This window comes from Paramisgurnus dabryanus, chromosome 5 (assembly GCF_030506205.2).
Source record: "Paramisgurnus dabryanus chromosome 5, PD_genome_1.1, whole genome shotgun sequence".
Lineage (NCBI taxonomy): Eukaryota > Metazoa > Chordata > Actinopteri > Cypriniformes > Cobitidae > Paramisgurnus > Paramisgurnus dabryanus.
Window position 1 is genome coordinate 37,404,792 of NC_133341.1, and position 17,181 is coordinate 37,421,972.

The window sequence follows — 17,181 nt, forward strand, 5'->3', positions numbered from 1 at the left end:
ATCAATCTAAGCTTAACAATAATGGCAGGGTTGTAAAAATAAAACGTGTCATGGGTTTGATTCCCAGTTCAAAACAAACACTAGTAGTAGTGTGCAGTGTAATTCACTTTGGTTCAGAATTGTACAATTTATTTAATGTCCATTCCAAAACACCTTCAATCAACCTCATACTGGTAACCTAATGTTAATGTGCACACACAGAGAATACACAAAGACATTTTCAATTTTTTAAACATACCCGGGTATGACACACAACCAGCTTTCTAGAATACACCCCTAAAAAAGCTGTTGGTTTGTGCTCGATGATTGTTTTAACAAGCTGTTGATTGTCAGTGAGTGGCTGGTTGCGCCAGTTAACCGTCAGCTGACAGCTGTTAACTTGATTATAATTAGATCTCACAAAAGCACAAAACACATCTATTGCCTGTTTGACTGAAGAATGAATTGGTTTAGTTTTCTCTTGATGTTGGTGGCTCCTGCAATGGCGCAGAAAGGTAGATGAGTTGTTATTTTGATTTGATGTGTAAAGTTTCTTTTTGTTAAGTTGGTGTTGTTTTCAGATCTGTTAATAGACTGTAGATATGATACAGTCAGTATAAGCTGGAAGCCCAGACTGGATCTATCAGAGAAACTGGATTCATCCAGAGCTCTGCTGGGCAACTGTGCTCCAAGTTTCCTGGGTTCAGATGATTCACTGCATTTCTATGTTTCATTGAGTGATTGTGGCTTTCATAAGCAGGTACGCTGTTATTCATGTGATGAACCTGATGCTTAGGGTTATCATCTTGACGACTTTATTTTGCATTGCTGTCTAAGGTCCAAGTGAGGTGGGTGAGGTACTCCACTGAATTGCTCTATGACAGAGGACCTGGACTCCCCTTAATATCACAAACGGTCCAATGTGTCCATGATTTGTAGGTGATTGTTCATCTCCTCAGAATTACTTAATTGTTTTTTTCTGTAAAACTGAGCCGTTGAACCTCCAGACCTGTAGGGGAGGTGAATGGAGCAGACGAGGAGGTGAATGGAGCAGACGAGGAGGTGAATGGAGCAGACGAGGAGGTGAATGGAGCAGACGAGGAGGTGAATGGAGCAGACGAGGAGGTGGTCTTCAGCATGGAGCTCATGAACAGTCAGTGAAACTTCGGTTTCCTAACACCATGTTATACCAGCTAAACTAATTGAAATTGCTTTTCAAACCCTGTTTAGACAGAGATGCATTATAGTATCCAGTCAATACCTTATGGGTGAACTCCTGCTAGACCTTTTTTCTTTTCCTTAGAATAAAGACGTGTTGGCAAACAATTTTGTGTTTGGACATTTAGAGATGCTCAGTGTGTGTGTGTGTGTGTGTGTGTGTGTGTGTGTGTGTGTGTGTGTGTGTGTGTACTGACTGCACCTTATATCCACAGATGAGTTTAGTGGCCCTGCATCATCTTTGAGTTTTAAGCTGGGCTCCAGTATTCCCATCAGAGCTGAGGTTCAGAGTCCTGGACCTCTGTGGATCTTTCTAGACCGATGTGTGATGGCCACAGGGTCTGACATCAGATTTAATAGTAAGGTGCACCCCATCGTTTCTAATTCAGGGTAAGCAAATGTACTGTAGTGCATGATGACTGGCCATACTTTTGTCCTCTGACTGTTGATGCTCATGAGACCTTTGGAGCTCTCGCAGGTGTCTGATGGAAAGTAAAGAAGGAAACTCCACATTTCTGCCGAGACGGGAGCCCAGTGAAATGCGTCTTTACATTGAGGCCTTCAAATTTGCTCTTGGAGAGAATGTGAGAGTTGCTGGTTTGGGTTAACCACTAGAGTTATGGTTTTATTGGTTAACAACCTTCTCTGTTTGATACTCGATCTGCAGATTTTCCTTCACTGTGACCTGACAGCATGGGACATCCACAGCTCGAAGGTTGATGGGAAAGCATGTCACTACGTGAAGGAACGCCACAGGTTAGATCCTATAGCTCAGCAAAGATGAGTTGAGGAATAATAGCCACCCTAACCCATAATGGTGGGTTTGTCTGTAAGCTTTTATTCTGAAGCTGTTATGTTGTAGATGGGAACTCCTTGATAATCCTCCCCAAAGTTACTTGTGTTCCTGCTGTGAGTCCACCTGTAAATGGAGGATAGACACCCTGAAGGGTAAGAGCTCTCACCTCTAGCCAGACTTCATCTGGATTATAAATTCACACAGCCCGGTTTCTTCCTCAAGGCCAATCTGCACGCAAGATTTTAGGACCTTTTATAATAGTGGAGGATGAATCCGAGAGAAACGTATCGCTGAACACCAAGATTACTGAACACGGTCTGTGTTGTGGACATCGATTCAAGTTTTTTGGTCATTGCTCTGTATGCTGAGTTGACCTACTGATTTGTTTTTTTCCAGGTTTAAGTGAATCTCCAGTTTGGCTGGTGGTCATGTCAGTCGCAGCTGTGCTGGTTACTGTAATGTTAGTCATCGCTGTGAGCTATTATCTGTGTTTCTGGAGAGGAGGACGCCTGGGCTACAGGCCGAGCAGAGATCTGCTGACGAAATATTGATGCTGAAATGTTTTTCAATAAACATTGCATGAGAATTGCCATTTTTTTTAATGTGCTGTTTTCTCAATTGAAGTAGGGAATAATCTTGATCTTGTCATTGCTGATGTTGTCCTGCAGACGCTCCTGAAACTGATTGCCATCAGAGTACGGCTGATCTTGCAAAGGAACTTTAAGGGACACTACACACACTTTTTTTTTTATTCTCATTTTCCAGCTCCTTCAGAGTTAAACATTTGGGTTTTACCATTCAGTGGATCTCCAGGTTTGGCGTTACCACTTTTGGCATAGCTTAGCATAATCCATTGAGTCTGATTAGACCATTAGCATCGTGCTCAAAAATAACCAAAGAGTTTTGAATATTTTTCTTATTTAAAACTTGACTCTTCTGTAGTTACATTGTGTACTTATGCTGCCTTCTTGCTCTGGTAAATACCAAAAGCCGACGTGAAAAATGCACATGAACAACAAAAGCACTTGAACACAACACACTGGTAAATACAAGTTCACAAATGGAAAATATCTTATCCATAGCATGACCAACGGGAAATGAAAAGTTGTGATTTTCTTGGCCGATACGGAACTATATTCTGTCTCTGGTGTAATAATCAAGGACTTTGCTGCTGTACTATGGCTGCAACATTACGCAGCACCTGAAAGTGGTCCCCTTGGTAACTAAATATAAATGGGGGGTCAAAATGGTAGTTATAACAGTTTGGGTGGCAGTGGCCTAGTGGTTCATGTAGGTTGTCTACATGGGATGGTTCAATCCCCGGCTCCACCGGACCAAGTGTCGAGGTGTCCTTGAGCAAGACACCTAACCCCAGCTGCTCCCGACGAGCTGGCTGGCGCCTTGCATGGCTGACACCACCGCCAGTGTGTGAATGTGAGGCTAATTGTAAAGCGCTTTGGATGGCCATAGGTCTGTTAAAAGCACTATATTACCATTTCAATGGGGCATTTTTTTGCCCCATGATCACATGTGTGGGTTTTTGCGTAGCTTAGCCATTTTAAGCTAATTTAAATAACTGAAACCAAAACTCAAAAATGTATCAAAAATGATTTTTGCAATATTCCACCACAGTCAATTCAATTTTATATATATATATATATATATAGCACTTTTCACAATTGTTTAATTGCAGCTTTACATTAATAAATGCAGGAGAAAACAGAAAAATCGGTGGCTAAGATTAAACCGTACTAGAGAGCGTAGTAATTAGTGCTGGGCACAGATTAATTGGGATTAATCGCATACAAAATAAAAGTGTTTTTTTTGTTGCATAATATATGTGTCTTTGTGTTATGATTACACACAGCAGACACATACATATATACAATTCAGAACATTAATTATTTAAATATCCATTTTTTGTTTATATACAATATAGAATATATAAATAAATATATATACACATGTAAATGTTCCTTAAATACAAACATGAATATGTGTGTATCTATATAAACAGTACATAATATTAACACACAGCACACACTCATATATTATGCCAAAAATCACTTTTATAAATCTTTGCCCAGCATTATATAACTGTGTGGTGGCCTGGAGGTCTGTAGACAGTAGCTAGGACAAAAGAAAGCTGTTTGTTGTTATAATCAGTAAGTTCCATATTTAACAACATTATTTCAAATGAATGAAATTTTAGTTCAGATTTATAGTTTGAGAAATCTCAATGAAAGCAGAAGTATTCTTAAAGCCTCTTAAATAAAACAATCCCACCCCCATACCCCTATGATGTATAATAATAGTGATGCTTTGCATAAATTAAAGCACCAAAGTTTGCAATGTTTAAAATGATTATGAAAATATTTTGGTGAGTTTATAATGTAATACATTTCTCAATGTAAAATATTATTACATTATAAGATCAAGATTTTATTACGTTTTGAGAAAATGATCACACTATGAACCTTTCATTACAAAAATAATGTAATACTTATTACTAGTTGCTCCAAGTCTACCTACAGCTTATCTTTATAGAGACTATGCTGAACTTGACACATAATTCTTTTATAGGAGACATTTTACAAGACTTTTATAAGATGTCAAATAAATCTTTGGTCTCCCCAGAGTACATATGTGTAGTTTTAGCTTAATATACATATAGATAATATATTATGAGATGTTAAAATTGACTCTTTGTAGGTGTGAGCAAAAATGTTCTGTTTTAAGTGTGTCCTTTAAAATGCAAATGAGCTGATCTCTGTACTAAATGTTAGTGTTGTGGTTGCAGATTAAGGGGTGGTATTATTATAATAAGATCCCCTTCTGACATCACAAGAGGAGCCAAATTTCAATGAGCTATTTTTTCATATGCTTGCAGAGAATGGTTTATCAAAACTAAGTTACTGGGTTGATCTTTTCCACATTTTCTAGGTTGATAGAAGCACTGGGGACCCAATTATAGCACTTAAACATGAAAATGACTGATTTTCATGATACGTCCCCTTTAACTGAGCACGTATGTTTGGTGATGTCATCAGCAGATGGTGCCACTGATTCTCATATAGTTACAGCAAGAGTGAACAAAACTCTGTAATAACATACAACAATTCAAGAAAACAGCCCATACAGGATGTAAAACAAATAATGTTTACTTTTATGTGGAGTTAAGAAATATAAATACGTCATATACTTACTGTACATATATGAAAGGAATGGGTCACATATGTTTGTGTAAACAAATTAAATTTAGGTTTGGGTCCATATTAGATGAAACACATAAACAAAATGATCTGAACACAGGGACCAATCAAACATTTCGATGTAGTTTGTGACACTTTACATATACAGTTGAGAGGCGTCTCACCATTATTAAATGTGTCTTTTATAATCACACCGATCTGCTGCAAATCTGAAAGGTAAACACTGAAGAGATCAGATGGGTTTTTGGCACTGACAAAAATAAGAAAAGGTTTCCTTCTTATATTTAACTTGAGGCTCAATGGTCTATTTGTAGACTTTCACATGAATGTCATCATGAAGAAATACTCCGGATCCAAGTGCAAAAAAGTTTTTAATAAAACCGTAATGGAGGAGCCCCAAAGGAGACATCTGTTACACAAGAAACAAGTGATGCTCATCAGTAATACAACACATGTGAACAGGACTACAACTTGACAAACTACAAAACAGAGATGAAGGACAGGCAGACATATGATGTAAACAAAGAGTTGTTTGTTTGAGCAGCTCAGAGACGACAAACTGTATCATAAAGATAAACAAATCCACTGACTGTTGTGTACGGTATTTAAAGAGACGTAGGCTGTTTCTCATAAAGCGTTCTCGTCTGTACTTGTAAAACATCATCAGTCGCTGCCCAGGTACTATTCCCATTCTAAGTTCACATCGAATTCCCGGATTCGCCTCTTTAATCGAGGATAAATTGGGAGGTGTGGACTTGTGTGGACAGCCAAGTTTCCCAGAATGCATTCTGAAGAAGCCACAATGAAGCGGAAAACGGCATAAATATGAACGGGTCTCATAATGGCAGCAGGTGACATCACTGAACATTATAAAATCCCACATACTGGAGCGTCCTCGATGGGAACAGAAACAATAATCCCACAGGTGATTTTATGAAAATAGTTGATTTAATACTGAGCAGCAGCAGCAGCAGCAGAGTTTTCATTGTAGAGAAGTTTTACATTTTTATGTTTGGGGTACGAGACCCTAAAAGACCCCAATTTTGTAACAAAGACTGAAGGTCCTATTCTTTCAGCGTCTTCGAAGAAGAAGATCCCAGCTCTCTTTCCAACATAGTGCAGTCAGCTGATCTGAGGTCAGTGCAGGCTGACCGTAAGTAAGAGGACTCAAATTGTGGTGGCACACAAATATTGAAGTAAGGACTGCCAGAATAACACCAACAAATGACTTCTGTTGAGCTGGGGATCTGAGAAACGACATAAAGAGATTAGTTCAACTAATTCAAAACTGGAATTTGTTTATTTTTGAAGTAACATACATGTTTTAAAAGTCTTCCTGTCTTTACCTCAATACGTGAGTGTACACGTGCTCGACAACTATAGGTATCTGCAAGACCTTGAATGTAAGCGCTGGAAGATAGTGGTACAGAAACAAAGTCTTCTCCATTAGAAAGAACGGCACGTAATTAACCGACCAGCCTCCGATAGTCACTACACCCGCCAAAACCAGCTGCTCCCAAGAATCTACATTTTCACAAGTTAAAAAGCACAGATCATCATTAATAAACATTGTTATAAGAAACCACCAGAAACACCCTAGCAACTGTCACTCATAATGCCCTAGCAACCACAAAATGCTCCAACTCACTGCACTTTAACCTTTTAACTTGACTTATTAACATGGTTAAGCTTACACAAATGATCAGTTCCTCGAGTACACACCTTCAGAAATGTCCAGGACTTTTCTTCGTCGCCTTAATAAGTAGATTAAGAGCAAAAGAGAGTAAACTGCCAGTGCAATGTTTCCTGTGGTCCAAGTAACAAGATTCCCAATCAACTGAATTTGTGCCTGAATTAAACAAAAAGAAAAGGGTTGGTTATTACTGGTTAACCTTTTTAACAGGGATGTCAGTGTTAATGTATGTGATTCATTCATTTAACATGAATAATTTAACAGAATTATTTCATTACACTCAGTGTGCAAAGGTTAGTTTGGAGTAATCAATAATAAATCTGTATTAAATGCCTCCACTAATCATTCGATAAACAATAAGCATGTTTTGACCAATGGTGAACTCTCTCAGATTTTATTCCCATCAAAATAAAATGATGATATTATACCTACATCAAATTGTCTACTTCCCCGGACTCAGGTCATACAGAAATAACAGTCTGATAAAAGATGACATGAAAACATGACAGACGCACTAAGAGGGTTTTGCATCTTTATATGCAACCAAAGATTTTACTAAAAGAGCACAAAATGGTTTACAAGATTATAAAAACTCTCAAAATCCACCACATTCATGTATTTAGGCTTTCATCTTTAAATGCACAAAGTGACAGAATTACTTATGTCTGATGTTATACTTTGTAGCATACAGTACCGTAAATGATGACGAAAAAGTGTAAAGGGGCCATATCATGAAAATCTTTCCATGTTTAAGTGCTGTGTGAAAAAGATCAACCCAGTAACTTAGTTTTGGTAAACCATTTTCTGCAAGCATGTGAAAAACTAGCTCATTGAAATTTTCTCCCGTTGTGATGTCAGAAGGGGATCTTATTATAATAATACCGCCCCTTAATCGGAACTATCCAACCACGGCACAATTTGAACATGTTATAATAAATGATCTGTGGGGTATTTTTACCTAAAACTTGACATATGTACTCTAGGGACACCAAAGATTGATTTTATATCTTAAAAGGTCTTGTGAAATGTCCCCTTTAAACTAAATAGATTTTCACAACAGGCATTATGATTAATCACACATGAAGGGTTACTAGATCATTTGGGATTTTTCTATACCCCCCACCCAAAAAAAAAAAAAAAAAAAAAAAGAGATGGACAGCCCTACATTTAATCAAAGACAAAAATATAATGTATTATTAAACCTACATTAGTTGAAGGATGAAGCCAGTATGCAATGTTTGTATCCAAGGTAATCCATTCAAGAGGTGATGAGCTGTACTTGTGCTCAGACTCTTCATTCTTCACTGTCATCATCTTCCACTGTCATTCAAACATACAACATCACTTTATTTTAAAACACATGCTTTCAATGGCTTTTCTGTGAACTGTAAATGATATGCGTTTATAGTTCATGATATTCACCTGCAGCTCAAGAAATTTGGCCATGAAAGTGAGGTTTTTTGTGATGTCACTGTGAGTAGGTGATTTCAGCTCCAACTCCCTCTCCATCTGTTCCTGACCTGTGGAGAAGTTGAATTAAACAAATAAAAGAAAAGAAAAGCTGACACATTTCTTATGTAAAATAGTCCATTGTGTATTTTCCAACTTCTTCCATAGCGATGTTCCTCCACATTCCAGATGCCCGTCTGCTGGTAGGCTTTATTAATCTTATCTCCGACCACCTCCAGCTGTTTGAAACCCCACTCCGGCAGAGAGACGCCACTGAGCTGGAAAACATTACTGAAGCACTTAACAATAAAAATTCATTTTAATAATTAACAATAACTATTGATATTTAGACCACAGGGCCACCTGAAACACCTGACCTTTCAAATATCTTAAAATAACCTAACCAAGGTCCTTTCAATTATTTGAAAATAATGCACACCCGTGGTGTAACTCTGCTTCGTGTCGTGCCGCATTACCACCTTTGCTGTGTTTATACAACAGTTCGACGGCACAAGTGCATTAAAAATAATAACGAAGGGTCTTTAAAAGCGTTTTTTTGTGAGGAACGTCTTCCTTCTGCAATGGATTAAAATCTCAGAATGATAGGAAACCCTTTCAGATATTTGTGTGAATGTCATAACCGTAATATACATAATAGCCTATATATATATATATATATATATATATATATATATATACACACAGACACATACAATATTATCTGTTATAGCACAAACCTTGAGAACAGCTGAAGTGTTGACGTGAACAAGTCGCACCTCTGATAAAATCGTCTTCCAGATCTCTCTATCAGACTCTCTGTTAGTGATGTCCTATAGGACGGAGTGATAAATGAAGTCAAATATGAAAGGTGAATTTTAAAGGTAAAGAAATGATAAAAATCTTACCACTCGCCATAGATTCTGAGCCAGCATAGAGACATTAAAATCAATATAACCAGACACTTCCTGTAGGTGAGGGCTCATGGGTGCAGCAACATCATGTCTGAAAACAAAGCATCGGTTTATTGCTTCTACTACATACAACTCGGACAAATCTGATCCTGGAGGACTGTATTACGTGTTGAGGTAGCGAGATGTCATCCCATGTACCAACTGAATAACGTCGCCGTGTCTGACCGGTTTGGGAGGGCTGTTTACCACCAGACTGTGGCTGAGATTTCAAATAAAATAAAAAAGTATATCCGTTATCAAGTATTGATAAGTAGGGAAAATATGGTAACGTTTCTATACTTTTATAGTTACCAAACAAACATACCGGCCAGGGTCCTTAATAATCCACCAATTGTTGACATCTTTGAAAGGATAGCAGGTCACCTGCTGTTGGTGCGAGCTGCCGCGTCCATTTTCATACCTTTAATCACAGATAAACACTTAAGATCATAAAAGGAAAATCACAAAACCCAGAGGTTGGTGAACAGCTGAAGACTGATGAAGACTCACCTAACTGGATAGTTAGCCTTGTGGGAATGAAGCCAACATGGTACCGGTTTGCTGGACAAAGTGCGGAGAGTAACCTGGGAACCGAATGCCATCTCCAAAGGCTGCCCATGAGTGATCCTGGCAAGACCACCCTTAATCATCATAAACCAGACAGACTATTTACATCTACTAACTATAACCAACTGTGTAATCAAATATTGTAAGTAAAATACATCAAATACAATATAAACAGGAAGAAAAATACCTCCAGGCTTGCTTGAAAAGCACTGCTCATCATCTGATCGTGTGGTCCACTGCGGTAAAGCAGGGTAAGATGAACGTAGAAAAAGCCGAGGTACATGACGACGGGTAAAACCACAAGGGCAAGGAAACGAACCAACACCTCAGCTGCTACTTTGGCCTTGTCGCAGAAACGCAGTAAAACAATTAAAAACAGAAAATCAAAACATGTGAAATCCACTGAAACTTTATAACCAGTACTCACATTGCTTAATCTTCGATCTCCAAGAAGTTGCCAGATGTGTACAACTGCTAGAGCGAGCAGGAGAAAATATGTGAACATACCCATGTACTTTACTCTGAAAATAACACAAATCAAAGAAAAATGACTCTTAATGATATTTTAAGATCTAATACAGAACAGATTTCTGAATTTAATTGACAGACCAAGCCCTTTATGCTTTAAAAACAAATACATTTTAATACATGGACATTAAAGTAAGCATCTGGACAAAATAAACGTTTGTCTTGACTGTACGTACCCGACTGCACATGCACAACTGACCCCAGACATCACCAGCCAAAACCACCTGAATGATGAACTTAAAACACAAGACGACATAAACTTTACATGACATTCTCTGACGGGCCAGATCTCAGACTGACAAAGTGTATAATAAATATCTTACTCGTGTGCTTTGTGAAAGCGCAGGTATGACAGCACAGCTAGCAGCAAAAAAAAGATCAAAACAGAATCCAGCAACATGAAACGTGACTGCACAATCAGGGAATTTTCTGTAAAAAAAAAGCATATTTAATAAAAATAACACATAACTCTCTTACCATCTCTGATATATGTGATATAAGTTACCCGTGAGGAGGAGCACCGAGGCTCCTAATGCTGTGAGATGTTTATATCCCAGCTCCAGCACCAGGAGATAACCCAGTGGCAAACACAATGAGCCAGCAATGGCAGGAATAATCCGTAGGCTCCAAACAGGAACATTACTGCTGTATTCTGAATAATAGCATCAATAAAGATTCATGCAATTATAAAAGCTGACTTATATATATATTAAAAAACATAAATGTTCAATAACAGTAATGTTATGTAGACCTATAAACATCACCTGCTCCAATTCTATTCCAAACAAAGTTGCCGTCAAATCCTCCTAAATAACCTAATTCAGACAAAAACACACACACATTAGTCAATCTACTGATCAATAAGTGCAATAATGTTTCATAAGGTATCAATAAAAATGTTTCTCACCTCCTAAAGCTAATATCATGTGGCCAAAAGGTGGAGCACTTTCGTCAATAAAATGCACTCGTTTCATGTATAGAGATAAGAACTGCCCATAAAAGACTTCATCAAACCTAAAACCAGCGTGAGATTTGTAAAGAAAACCCTCACAACAGTAAATATAAGTAAAGATAGAGAGACTTAACTTACACTACAGCTTTAGGAAACTGAATGTCATAGAGTCTCGTGAAGAGCGCAACAGCAGTCACTGCCACGAGCAGCACATTAATCTCCACCTTTACCTTCACACACTGCATTCTGCTTTTAGTCAACCATAAATCTTTAAACATATCATTACTATCAACTACTACTACTACTACTACTACTACTACAAATACATATTTAAAATAGACCAAACTCCATGGTATGCAGTAAAACGCATGCGTTTTTACGCTGGTAAATTTCTGGTTTCGAAAATAAATCTCAATACTATACTATACTAATATAACTAATACTAATATAGATATCCTAGCACAACTTTAATTTGATTCAAAAGAATACACACATATCTTTAAAATAAGCCTACTGTTTTTATCTTGTTGTGCAACTTCTTTATGTCTTTTATGGCGGTTGGTATCCAGCTCATTGCTGCATTACCGCCACCTTCTGCTCCGGCGTGTGGATAAACTAGCTGGTTACCCATCAACTCCCATCAACCCATCAACTCTCAGCTGTTGTGCCGACTGTCTGCCTCGAGTTATTACAGAAAGCAGGTGTGAGGAGCAAATGAGCGGAAAAACTCTGCTTTCGGTTTCAAAAACGAATTTAACTACTAGTAAGTATAGCAACTAAGTGCTGCGTAATATTAGACCTTCATATTATATTACAATAATATTATAAATTATAAATAAAACATTACTTTTTTATTTTTGGTCAGAAATATTAATTCTCGCTTGCCTACCTAGCACATTTAATTACGTGTATATGTATTAATGCAGATATTTTTATAATTATACATTTATTATGTATTAATTATTGTTGCAGGTTTTATCCTCAATAGAACACAACCAGGCAGAGATAAATGTCACCTAGCAGGCAATCAGAAATGAGAATTAGTTGTTTCTGGTTAAATTACGTCATCCCGCTGCACGCACGTGTGTACTAGCCACGAGGAGGATCCGCATCACGCGCACACACGGAGTGGAAGTTGGATATGAGCAAGATCCGACGAATGCGGTAAATAACAAATAAATATAGCCAAATTTGTGCTAAAATATTATTGATTCAGTCAATAATTCTCCAACTGCTGAACTGTAACTATAAACAGTTCTCTCTCTCTCTCTCTCTCTCTCTCTCTCTCTCTCTCTCTCTCTCTCTCTCTCTCTCTCTCTCTCTCTCTCTCGCACGCACGCACGCACACACACACACACATACACACACCTCTTCTGTGTATGTACATTGAACATCGCTGTTCAGTTGGCTCGTTTGGGGTCAAAACTGTTTTATTTATATATATATATATATATACCCTTAATCATATATATATATATATGATTCATATTATATATATATATATATATATATATTATATATATATATATATATATATAACTTTCCAATTATAAGTTATTATTTCTAATTGGTCAGTTATGAACAACAGGTAAAATTGAACTGCTAGCCAAAACATGAGGGTCGAGTTGCTCCTCTCCTGACATATGTAATCTCACTCCAACCTTGAGAGCAAAAGTAAACACTTTTATTGTAAACATTTTAATAAATAAATGAACACGCAGAAATGTGTATTGATGAAATTTCCATGCATATGTATATTTAAGTAACGAAGCACAAATAATCTTAAGGCATTTGCAGCATTATATACATTATTTTTATTTAAAAACTGCTGATGGCCGTTTCAACATACACATTCAATATTCATGTTGTTTCAGCTCTGTGTTATTTATAAAACAAAGATCTAAGCGCGTCACGCTGCAAACTGGGTAGAGAAGATCTTAAACTGATCAAGTCTTTGAGTGTTGCTTTAAAAGATTATAGAGGATTAGGACTTTTTAAGTCTGTTTTAGCTCAGCCAGAGGACAAGAGATCAGCATCCGAGTTCATGCTCACATTTCCATTAAAAGTTGAGTTCTGAGATTTCTTGAGATTCTCTTCTCTCCGTTCAGCAGCGTGCACAGCCACAAAGATCTTGACATGCGAGCCTTATTGTGACCCACAGAGTAAATGTCTGTCCTAAACAGCAGTGATTTGAACTCTGTCTGATGGGCTTGACCTCAATGAAGTGCATCAATACACGGTGAGCTGATCTATAGAGTAAATTGCTGTTTTTGAAACCGAACGCAGAGACAGATGCACTCGGTCACATCAGAACATAAACGCAGAGACCCATGAGTGGCCATTTGGAGATCAGGGTTAGCTGAAGCGAGCCACTTAACAGCAACCCTGAAATTTCAATAATATTGGACCTGGCTGCAAGTATAGACATATAATAAAAGGCAGAACGAGACACAGAGGTCACTGAAGTGCCTGATGAGTGACTTTAAGAGTTCAGTGCCTGCTAATGGCACTAATGAATGAAAGTCTGCATGGGCCAATTGTTTAGCACATACAGGTGGACTATTAGACCATTCACCATTCAGACTCCATTCATCTCAAGTTCTTTACTAAATGACCTTGTGTGCCTATGTTTGTGCTTTCTCTTAATTAATAAGAAAACGTTTCTGTTTTCTTAATTAAAGAAACCTTTAGATTTAATGATAACACTTTACAATAAGGTTGCATTTGTTAACATTAGAAACTGCAATAGATAATCCTTAATTAATGTTGGTTAATACCGGTTCATGCCAATACGATTTTTGTGCTCGTTTATTGTGCTTTAACTAGTGTTAACAGTTGCATCTTTTGATATTAAAAATGTATTAGTAAAAATTAAATTAACACAAACCAAGCTTAAAATATGCTGGGTGGTTTATTATTAATTCATTTTAGCTAATGAATTAAATCATGTTAATAAATATCATAAACCAAGACTGGGCCGTAAGTTTAATTAAATATATAAATAATTAGGAAATATAACTAGTTTTAACAAACATACCTTACTACTATTTTAAGATATGTCAGTGCAAGTTGGTTTCAGTTTGGACAGCTCTATTTTAGCCTAGGTGGACTAGTACCGTATAATCCCTGTCCGGGAAACAAATTATAATGTGAGATTTAACCAATTTTTCAAGAAAAAGTCTATAATTTAAAGAATTAAGATTACAACAATAAAGTCACACTAGTATGAGATTAAGTCCTAAAATGTAGAGAATAGTGTCGTAGCAAAGCAAGAATAAACTTAAGAATATAAATGTTATATAATCTTGAGATGTTTTCATTTTCGCTTGGCCCTGATTCTCTTCTGTATCTTTCTGTAGTACAGCGAGCCTCCACAAGGGTGAGACATTGATTCAGATATGAAATATTCACCCTGATCTTTCATTTACAAACTCACATCATGCATATGTGTGTAACAACAATAATAAGCATCTGATATCTGATAAGAATAAAATATTAAAATGAGATCTCATGAATCACAGTTCAGCTTCATCAGTTGTAGAATAAAGCAAAGAGTCTCGTTGACAGAAATGAAATCACTAGATCTTTTTTCTGCTTTCGAACACTTGTATGTAAAAGTACCTGATACATTTTTCACATTCAAGTTCTGATCCGTGAATTGTAATACTACATTACAATCATAGATTCTGTCTTATTGCAGTATTATTACTGAAGGAGAAAACACTCATGCGCATGCACACAGACACACACACACACACACACACACACACACACACACACACACACACACACACACACACACACACACACACACACACACACACACACACACACACTCATATGTATTACCGGATGCATATTAATGTGAAAGTAAAAACACAAAACAAAAAAATCAACCTGTGATCAGACCTGTCATTGGAAAGCCTCATAAATCAGCCAAAGTATGTTTGCTTTAATAATGTTGAGAGGTTTGTGTGAGAGTTTGATTAAAGGGATTTAAGTTTCTGCATGTGTGTGTGTGCGTGTGCGTGCGTGTGTGTGTGTGTGTGTGTGTGTGTGTGTGTGTGTGTGTGTGTGTGTGTGTGTGTGTGCGTGCGTGCGTGCGTGTGTATCATCAGTTTCTTGATTTATGTAAATGGACACTTTGATGTTAAAATGAAAGCTGGAGTGCTGCTGCTGCTGCTTTTGGAAGATGTTCTGCTAATATGGTTTGTAATTTGAAGTTAAAGAGGCCGTTTGAAGAAATCGTTTCACTTTAGTTCAGTTCACTCTAAATTCTGCTGGTTTATTTTAACCCAATGCAGGGTAAATATTGGACAAAACACATGCTGGGTTATAAATAAACCCATGACGGGTTGTTGTTAACTCAGCCATGTGTTGATACAACCCAAAATTGCACTGAAACAACCCAGCATAGGTTTATGTAATAACCCAACATGTGTTCTGTCCAATATTTACCCATTTAGAGACTACATTTACCTACCTGAGATCGTTTAAAAAAACTCTCTTCAGACCTGTGCTTTATTTTTATCATGAATTTTCAATGGTTTAATGTGTCTAAAGAAAAGTCAAGACAGGAAGAAACAAAGATCATTGAAAGTAGATCTGTATATTTACTTTTTTTTAAATGAATGGCTCCAACGGATTTTAACCAATAATGGGATGACCGTATAAAAGAAGGACGTACAGTGAATAAATGCTGTTGTGTAAATGAACGTGTTACAGTAGTTATGGGTTTGATGCATGTGGATGTGTTTAAGGGTTGAAGCAACAGCAACACGAAAACATCTGCAGATAAAAGACAGACAGATACCGGAAATAATCCAGCTATAGAGAAACTGTTGTAATGAGTGTGTAACTGTCCGTCTGTCTGTCTGTCTGTCATGATATTAAACTAAAACCAGAGTCTTTACAGCTATGCTCAAATATTAAATGTTTCCTTATTTGTTTGTCACTCTTTGATCTTCTGAATGAATAAATGTAAATATTTAATACTTATCATCTCAGGTCTATCAGTTCATGTTAAGTTGCTTTGTGTGTGGGTGTGTGTGCGCGCAGTTTCTATCTAGCACCATATTGTATCTGTACAGTAGTTATAATCATATCCCATTTACTTTCTCCTGAGCTTCTTTTCTTAGTCTTCAGAAACAGCCATGTTGTTCAACTTCTGCCCTTAGTCTGTCAATCACTTCAGTGGTCTCTACAGGCGCTGGGTTCAAGATTTCACAACAAATCCTTCCAAAGAAATACAGTCAAATTTTTTTAGTGTAAGATCCTCACAACAACACAAAACCTCTGTTCTTTTGTCAGTTGGCAATACGATAAAGAAAAGTTCAATACAATCTGCAGTCCTGCACTTGAGTTCACCAATAATCAAACCCAACACACACTTCTATCCAGCCGCCAGTTAATGTCAGGAAACCCAACCAGAGAAATGTTTGAAAACTGTTCAAGTGTTGAGATGATGGAAAGATTTAAGGGGGGAAAACTAAATGATTCCCTACATCTCACCAGAATGAATTTAAACGCTCACTGACTGACACAATCTCTGTGGAGATTTAGTGGTTACTAAAATACATCTCTGTTCAGAGTTAGCTGTCAGTCATCTATTGGTCGTTACACTGACGCTTTCACTGACTCAACCAATGGTGTGAAATTCTTGTGGGGTCTATGTTTGTCCGACCAATGGGTGAAATTCAGGAAATCTGCATAAAATACAATTTGAAGCTGTGACAGTTTTTGGCTAGTGGTGCACAAATTCACGCTTCACCTTTAGCTTTTATTGTGTCCGAAACACGCACATCACCGTACACTTCAGTACCTCAGTCTTATCATGG

General features: G+C 37.3%; 2 protein-coding genes across 4 annotated transcripts; one reads left to right on the forward strand and one right to left on the reverse strand.

The window, feature by feature from the left end:
* The first annotated feature begins 407 nt into the window (after positions 1 to 407).
* LOC135774133 (zona pellucida sperm-binding protein 3) lies at positions 408 to 2,579 on the forward strand. The gene is made up of 10 exons (XM_065284024.1): positions 408 to 494; positions 561 to 739; positions 817 to 914; positions 987 to 1,132; positions 1,413 to 1,587; positions 1,676 to 1,781; positions 1,865 to 1,953; positions 2,060 to 2,145; positions 2,216 to 2,308; positions 2,390 to 2,579. The coding sequence occupies exons 1-10, from the start codon at positions 440 to 442 to the stop codon at positions 2,542 to 2,544; spliced, it is 1,182 nt and encodes a 393-aa protein (XP_065140096.1). The 5' UTR covers positions 408 to 439; the 3' UTR covers positions 2,545 to 2,579.
* Positions 2,580 to 5,557: 2,978 nt separating this feature from the next.
* On the reverse strand, positions 5,558 to 11,911 carry pomt1 (protein-O-mannosyltransferase 1). Of its 3 annotated transcripts, XM_065284013.2 has the most exons (19): positions 11,483 to 11,909; positions 11,300 to 11,406; positions 11,157 to 11,207; positions 10,898 to 11,044; positions 10,716 to 10,821; positions 10,569 to 10,628; positions 10,292 to 10,385; positions 10,052 to 10,207; positions 9,808 to 9,938; positions 9,623 to 9,718; positions 9,425 to 9,517; positions 9,253 to 9,349; positions 9,085 to 9,177; positions 8,505 to 8,625; positions 8,321 to 8,418; positions 8,105 to 8,218; positions 6,928 to 7,054; positions 6,552 to 6,729; positions 5,558 to 6,452 (listed from the first exon to the last, which is right to left on the reverse strand). In XM_065284013.2, the coding sequence occupies exons 1-19, from the start codon at positions 11,620 to 11,622 to the stop codon at positions 6,278 to 6,280; spliced, it is 2,184 nt and encodes a 727-aa protein (XP_065140085.1). In that variant the 5' UTR covers positions 11,623 to 11,909; the 3' UTR covers positions 5,558 to 6,277. The 3 variants fall into 3 exon arrangements, with proteins under 3 accessions (XP_065140085.1, XP_065140084.1, XP_065140087.1); XM_065284012.2 differs by having other exon boundaries at positions 10,052 to 10,385; XM_065284015.2 differs by lacking the exon at positions 5,558 to 6,452 and having other exon boundaries at positions 6,590 to 6,729; positions 6,900 to 7,054; positions 11,483 to 11,911.
* Positions 11,912 to 17,181: the final 5,270 nt, after the last annotated feature.

Excerpts from the sequence above, each read along its gene's own strand:
- LOC135774133 (XM_065284024.1), top strand. The coding sequence starts at position 440 with ATGAATTGGTTTAGTTTTCTCTTGATGTTGGTGGCTCCTGCAATGGCG. Across the intron at positions 1,954-2,059 it reads TACGTGAAGGAACGCCACAG|ATGGGAACTCCTTGATAATC; the intron begins GTTAGATCCTAT and ends GTTATGTTGTAG. Across the intron at positions 2,309-2,389 it reads CACCAAGATTACTGAACACG|GTTTAAGTGAATCTCCAGTT; the intron begins GTCTGTGTTGTG and ends GTTTTTTTCCAG.
- pomt1 (XM_065284012.2), bottom strand. The coding sequence starts at position 11,622 with ATGTTTAAAGATTTATGGTTGACTAAAAGCAGAATGCAGTGTGTGAAG. Across the intron at positions 11,208-11,299 it reads CATGATATTAGCTTTAGGAG|GTTATTTAGGAGGATTTGAC; the intron begins GTGAGAAACATT and ends TGTCTGAATTAG. Across the intron at positions 10,629-10,715 it reads CGCTTTCACAAAGCACACGA|TTCATCATTCAGGTGGTTTT; the intron begins GTAAGATATTTA and ends TTGTGTTTTAAG.